The following is a 7,219-nucleotide window of genomic DNA, read 5'->3' on the forward strand; positions in this document are numbered from 1 at the left end:
CAGTCCTGCCACTAGATCGCTGTATTTGACTAATTTTGAATCTCTCACTTCCCAATCTCCACAGATTTGGTATATCACCAACGCTGAGTCCCCGTACACCTCTAAGATTTCGATGTTTCATTCAATAGCTGCACGAAGTCCCATGATACAGGCCTCATATTCTGCAATGTTATTGGTACAGAAGAAATTCAGCCTAGCAGTGAACGAATAATGGTTCCCCTCTGGCGATACTAAGACTGCTCCAATCCCATATCCCAATGCATTCGATGCACGATCAAAGCTCATCTTCCATGACTTCTCTTTTGATAACTCACCCTCTTTTTCTGTAATGCACATAAGTCTTCATCCGGGAAATCAAATCTCAATGGCTCATATTCATCCGTTGTTCGAGTTGCTAAGAAGTCAGCTATTGCGCTTCCTTTTATTGACTTTTGACTCACATAGACGATGTCGTACTACGATAGTAAGATCTGCCATCGTGCAATTCTTCCTGAGAATGCAGGTGATTCCATCATGTACTTTATTGGGTCCAGCTTTGAAATTAACCATGTCGTATGATACAACATATATTTCCTGAGCCTCCGAACTACCCAAACCAAAGCACAACAAAACTTTTTAATGGAAGAGTACTTTGCCTCATATTCTGTGAACTTTTTGCTGAGATAGTAAATCACTTTTTCTCTTTTCCCTGACTCATCATGTTGCCCTAGTACGCAACCCATTGAATTTTCGAACACAGTCAGGTACAATATTCACGGTCTTCCTGGAGTTCGCGATACCAGCACCGGAGGACTAGACAAATACTGTTTTATCTTGTCAAAAGCCACTTGGCATTCGTCATTTCATTCTCCCGGATTATGTTTTCGAAGGAGTCGAAAAATTGGGTCACACTGATTGGTAAGTTGAGGAATGAACCAAGCGATGTAGTTTAATCTCTCTAAAAATCCTCTTACTTCTTTTTGCGTGCGTAGAGGTGGTAGTTCTTGTATGGCCTTTATCTTATCTGGATCGACTTTAATGCCTCTCTCGCTGACGATGAAGCCTAGCAATTTTCCCAAGGTAGCCCCAAACGTACACTTGGCTAGATTAAGCTTTAGCTGGAACTTTCTCAGTCTTTCGAACAACTTCTTGAGGTTCCCAACATGCTCTCTTTCCCCTTTGGATTTGGCGATCATATCATCGACGTAGACTTCTATTTCTTTGTGTATCATGTCATGAAACAACATCATCATGGCCCTCTGATATGTTGTCCCAGCGTTCTTTAATCCGAACGGCATCACCTTATAACAGAATGTTCCCCACATCATTACGAAAGTAGTTTTCTCCATATCCTCAGGAGCTATCTTTATCTGATTATAACCCGAGAATCCATCCATGAATGAAAACAATGAATGTTTGGCTGTGTTATCCACCAAAGTATCGATGTGTGGCAAAGGAAAATTATCTTTAGGACTTGCTCGATTCAAATCGCGATAATCCACACACATTCGTACATTGCCGTCTTTCTTCGGTACTGGGACTATGTTAGCTACCCATTGTGGATACTTGGATACTTGTAGAAAGCCAGCATCGAATTGTTTTTTGACTTCTTCTTTTATCTTTAATAGCATTTCAAGTCTCATTCGTCTTAGCTTCTGTTGAATGGGTTTGCATTCTGGTTTCAGTGAGAGTCTATGGACCACTACGTCCTCATCCAATCCTGGCATGTCCTGATATGACCATGCAAATATATGTTTGTACTCATGAAGCAAAGCGATCAAATCATGTCTGGTGCCATCTGAAATGGAGGTCCCAATCTTCACTTCTTGTCTCTTTTCTTTATTTCCCAAGTTTACTATTTCAACAGATTCTTGATGAGGTAGAATCTGTTTATCTTTTTGTTCTACCATTCTTAACAAGTCAGGAGACGAGACATAGTCTTCAACATTTTTCTCAGCTTCGAACTCTCCTAAACAAATAGCCTTCTCAAAATCGATTTCAAGATTTGTAACGGGTTTGTTCATATCGTTGATATCTGAGCACCTGAAAATTAAATGGAAAAGAAAACTATAGAGGAGCATCAAAGTATTGGGACCAACAAGCGTGGTATGACGTGAGATATATGCAATGACAGGCTGTGAGAAGAGGGAAAAATTATGAAGTTAATGAGAATGTAAAGACCTTGACAAAATGCATCTTCATTAATGTTCATTTAAATGATAAAGAGCAAAACATAAGCTCTTACAAAAGAATCCCTACTATTACTTAAGGGCACACAAAAAGAAGAGTGTTAACATTGAGCATTACTCTAGAGAAGACTTAGAAACTACAATGAGCTCCACAGCAGTCCAATTGTTCAAAACAAATCAAGGAGGACAAGGGCATATCATTGAAACATCTTTAATTGCGTCATTTCCTTTGTCAATGACATTTATACTAACATTCTGAAGACCCCTTTCAATTAATAACAGCGTACTTCGTGGATTATCTTGCCCGGGGTATATCATTCCTACAGATGTAAATGTTTTTGACAAATGCGGGTACGTTAGGGGCTCCCATTCTAATTCTCGGCCTAAGACTCTTGTAATCCGCCTTTCTCGATCTTTCTGCAACTGTTTCCTTCTCTGTCGTATGTCTGGATGGAACCCCAAACCATATCGGGCCTTGTGGTGCACTGGCTTTAGAGCCCTGACTATTCCTTGCATATACCTTTCCAAACCCTTCCTTGCTCAGGCTCCTTTTCCCACAATCATCTTAATGCCCAAACTGGTATTCCTTGATAGTTTTGGCACCAGAATTCTATTTCCCTCAGAGACAAAAGTGGCATTGACAAATTCAAAGGATCGGAAGGAACATTCTATTGCATCTTTGCTCACTTCCAAGTACAGTGCATCGGCAGAGATAGATGGGACAATGTCTTCTTCTCCCTCGAAAATGACCAAACAGCCATCTATGATAAACTTCACTTCTTGATGGAGAGAGGACGGAATTGCTCTAGCAGAATAGATCCAGGGCCTTCTCAAAAGGCAGTTATACGAGGGTGTGATGTCCATAACCTAGAACTCGGTATTATAAATATAGGGACCCACTTTTAGAGGGATCTCAATCTTTCCCATGGCTTCACGCCTTGTCCCATCGAATGCCCTTACTTTGGAATGACAGGGCCTTAAATAGGATAGATCCATCGGAATTCTGGAAAGCGTGGCCAAAGGCATAACGTTGAGTGCCGACCCATTATCGATGAGCACATTCGATATTATGTAGCCCTTGCAGCGAGTCGTAATATGCAGTGTTTTTACTGAGCCTCTACCATTTGGCGGTATCTCATCATCACTAAAAGAGATGAAATTGTCAGCGTTCAGATTATTCACCCACCTATCAAGCTTCTCAACAGATATGTTGTTTGCTACGTAAGCTTGATTTAACACCTTCAGCAAAGCGTTCTGGAGTGGCTCTGAATTTAACAGTAGAGATAAAACTGAGATTCGTGCTAGTTGTTTATTCAATTGTTCCACCACATTGTATTCACTATGCTTGATAAATTTCAAGAACTCCTGTGCTTCCTCCTCATCTACAGGCTTTTTAGTTTCTTACACAGGTGGAGTTTCCTGCTCGGCTTCGACCTCATACATCACTGCCTTTCCTTTTTGCTTCCAGTCACTGTTCTTCTTTATTGGCTCAATCTCTTTAGAATAACACCGCCCACTACGGGTAAAATGGCCTACCTCCCCAACATCTCCAATTATGGCTTCGGATTTTTCACCTTCCGATGTGACGATGTTGATGACGTATTTCCACGGTATCGCCTTGTCATCCTTTTAAGAGAAAGGGAATGGTACTTCAATGATCATATTTGGTTTCACCGGTTCCTTCTTTGCATCGTAATAAATTACGAATGGTCGATCGACGTTATACGGGAGACCTAATGATTGATTGTCAGAGGCGTATACTTCTCCTTCATCGGCCTCTTCCCTTTTATTAAAATCCCAATCTCCTTATTATCCATCATGTCTTGTAATAATTTTCTAAATTCTTCACAGGATTGAATGTTATGCCCTTCAAGACCATGGAAATTACAAAAACCTTGACCTCATTCTCCGAGAATTTTGTCGGTGCGACAGAATAATCCCTTCTCAGATTTTTTGCCCGAGGCGTCCTTACTTCAGAAACATAGCTTTTTGTTTTTCACTTACCCTTATCCGTTACCGCGTTCATATTCCCTTCAGCATGGTTAGGGAGTAGATTTCCAGTTGTATTGCTAGTACCATCAAATCGCAAGATGCCTACATCAATGAGGCCTTGAACTCTCCTTTTAAATGCCAGACAATTTTCTGTAGAATGCCTTTGGTTTCCAGCGTGGTACATGCAACTGGCATTAGGATCGTACCATTTTGGGTATGGAGGCTTTAAGGGTGCCATATAATGTGGGGATATTAATTTTTTTTCCAACAGTTTTGGGTACAGTTCTCTGTATGATACAGGAATTGGGGTGAACTGAGGTTTTTCAAGATTGGATCTTATTGATTTTTATTCATCTTTAGGTTGGCTTTGAGCTGGAATGGTATTCTGTGGGAACGTAGTGGCTGGTCTTTGGTTATTTGTGGCGTAGATGGGGTAAGAAAGATAATGAAGTGGTACTTGATAGTAAGGGTTTTGGGGAGGATAATAGAAGTTTAGAGGTGGGTGATATCGAGGTCATACTGGGTTGGATACGGACTAGAAGTGTAGTGATTATTAGTTCCCACCATATAAGCTTCTGCCTCTTTTTTCTTTACAGGTGCTACCCTTTTCGAGCTCTCGGAACCTTCCATCCTTCCACTTTTTATGGCATTTTCTATAAGTTCCCCGGATATTACAATATCTGCGAAGTCTTTCGTGGCACTTCCTACCAACTTATCATAAAACGGTGCTTTCAAAGTGTTGATGAAGAGGACCGTTATTTCAGTTTTAGTCAATGGGGGTTCTACTTGAACCGATATATCCCTCCACTTTTGCGCGTACTGCCTAAAAGTCTCCGTCGGCTTCTTTTCCATCATCTGCAGAGTTAGTTGATAAGGCACCATGTCGGATACATACTTGTATTGTTCGCAAAATACTGATGCCAAGTCTTTCCATGATCGGATTCTTTCTCTACTAAGTTGATTATACCATCGAAGGGCCGATCTGACTAAGCTATCCTGGAAACAGTGTATTAACAATTTATTTTCATTCACGTAACCAGTCATCTTCCGGCAAAACATGACAAGATGCGCCTTTAGACATCTCGTGCCATCGTATTTTTTGAAATCTGGTACTTTGAATTTCGGAGGCAGGACCAGATTGGGCACCAAACTGAGCTCTTTGGCACTCAATGCAGAGAAGGCTTCAGTACCTTCTATTGCTTTGAGTCTTTCTTCCAAACTACTATATTTATCCTGAACATTATGATCATCCATTTTCAACCTGGCTATCTCTGCTGGATCATCCAAATCTGGAACGAGTGGATCAGTAGGACTAGCTCCCGTGTTTGATACGAACATTCCTTGCCCCAGATTAGTAGGTGGCGCAGGTCGTTACTCAAGGCCTGTAAGTTCCCATTGAGTGTACCCTCTTTGTGTTGCGTGGGTATGCGGTGGAGTAAATCATGGAGGATGGGGCGGATCCTGATCGAGGTTAACCCTTGACTGTGGTTCCACAACGTCAAGGTTCATAGGTCCCTTTCCTTTTACCAGAGCCGATTTCCATCATCCTGGACATTTGGTCCTTTTGTTCTAGCGATTCTTCTCGAGATCTCGCCATCAGATCTCTGGTTTCTTGTTGTGACTTTGCCAACTGCTCCTGTAATTCCCTTTGTATTCTTTCCATCCTCTCAATCCTTTCGTTAAATTTAACCTCCATCACTCTAACTTGTCGACGCGTCCTATATGAGTGACGTGATTCCAGGCTTGTAGTGTCACAACTGCGAATTGTATGTTTTAACCTCAGCGAACGATTATGGGATATGCAATGAATGAATAAATGAATGTATAAATGTCAAATGAATGTTAGTCATGAATGCATATGCAAGAATTTGGTGTTGATTTCAAGATAGCCCCTATTTAGGCATTTCATTTATCAAAAGAGTCCATTATAAAACATTTTTCCATTTTCGATTCAGCCATTACACAAACTTCCTAGCTATATCGCTATATTTTTTTACTCGTGCTAAGAATTCTGATATGTTTGATCTTCGACTTGGAGGGAATTGACATATGAGAATTTCAGCTTCTTCTGATAGTTGTACCACGTGTATGGCTACCCCACGAATTTCATTTATCAAATAGCTAAGTTGCATTTCTTTTTCTTGGAGGCCCTCTTCGTAAGCACGAATGTCTCTATCATATTGACTATTCTTTTCTTCCAAAGCCTCCAAGAGAGTATCTAGCTGTTGTTGACGATCTTGCAGCATGTCTTCTAAATCACGTATCCTCTCTTTTAGTTCTTGACGTTTAGATCGACTAGTCATTACCTCGGCAGACACAGCTTCATATTCGACGTTCTTTTTTCTTAGCTCCATCATAGCCCGCGCAGCCTTTTCTTCTTCTTTTTTCGCTCTTCCTTTCCAAAATTCCATTCCTCCTCTGATATTGTTTAGTTTTTCCTTCCATTCTGCCGACGACTTGCCCAACCCACTATTCTTGATAGTGACTCTTAACTTCTTATTTTCCAGATGAAGGTCCCTTAAGTCATTTCTTACGACTTCAACTTCTTTTTGCACTTTCTCGGCTTTAGATCTTTCAATTTGAACATCAATCTTCAGCTCGTAATTTTCCTCTTGAAGAGCATTAAGGTCCTGTGACATCTTGGCTTTTTCTCGTTCAAATTCCAGTCTTACCATTTCTAGCTCGGATGGCATTTCTTCTAAGAAAGGATTCTAGAAGGTATAATTCGTTGACGAGACTTGCTGACTATTCACTCGTTGTTTTCTCCATACGTCATAATCCTGGGTGAAAGTATCAGCGTATAGAGCCAATTCTATCAGATGAATTTTCTTCCAAGACTTCGCCGTATCTCGGACCCTTTTCATATAACCTACGCCTGCGAAAGTAAATTCGGACTGTGCTAATCCTCCAGTGGCGGGTATGAATTGTCGCGAAGAAAACTGCCTCTGGGCCAATAACGGAGCATAACCTACTCCCCCCATAATCCGAGCAATGGCACCCAATCTTGGTTTCCAACCTTGTATAATAGAACCGAAGGTCGGATCCACGGTGCTCTCCAG

The 7,219-nt window shown here is 41.1% G+C and overlaps 1 protein-coding gene across 1 annotated transcript; it reads right to left on the reverse strand.

The window, feature by feature from the left end:
• Positions 1–5,658: 5,658 nt before the first annotated feature.
• On the reverse strand, positions 5,659–6,835 carry LOC128291595 (uncharacterized). Its single transcript, XM_053026776.1, has 3 exons — positions 6,346–6,835; positions 6,129–6,252; positions 5,659–5,917 (listed from the first exon to the last, which is right to left on the reverse strand). Exons 1-3 carry the CDS (start codon positions 6,833–6,835, stop codon positions 5,659–5,661), a joined length of 873 nt encoding a protein of 290 aa, XP_052882736.1.
• Between the last annotated feature and the right edge of the window lie 384 nt (positions 6,836–7,219).

Source organism: Gossypium arboreum, chromosome 4 (genome assembly GCF_025698485.1).
Source record: "Gossypium arboreum isolate Shixiya-1 chromosome 4, ASM2569848v2, whole genome shotgun sequence".
In the NCBI taxonomy this organism is placed as follows: Eukaryota; Viridiplantae; Streptophyta; class Magnoliopsida; order Malvales; family Malvaceae; genus Gossypium; species Gossypium arboreum.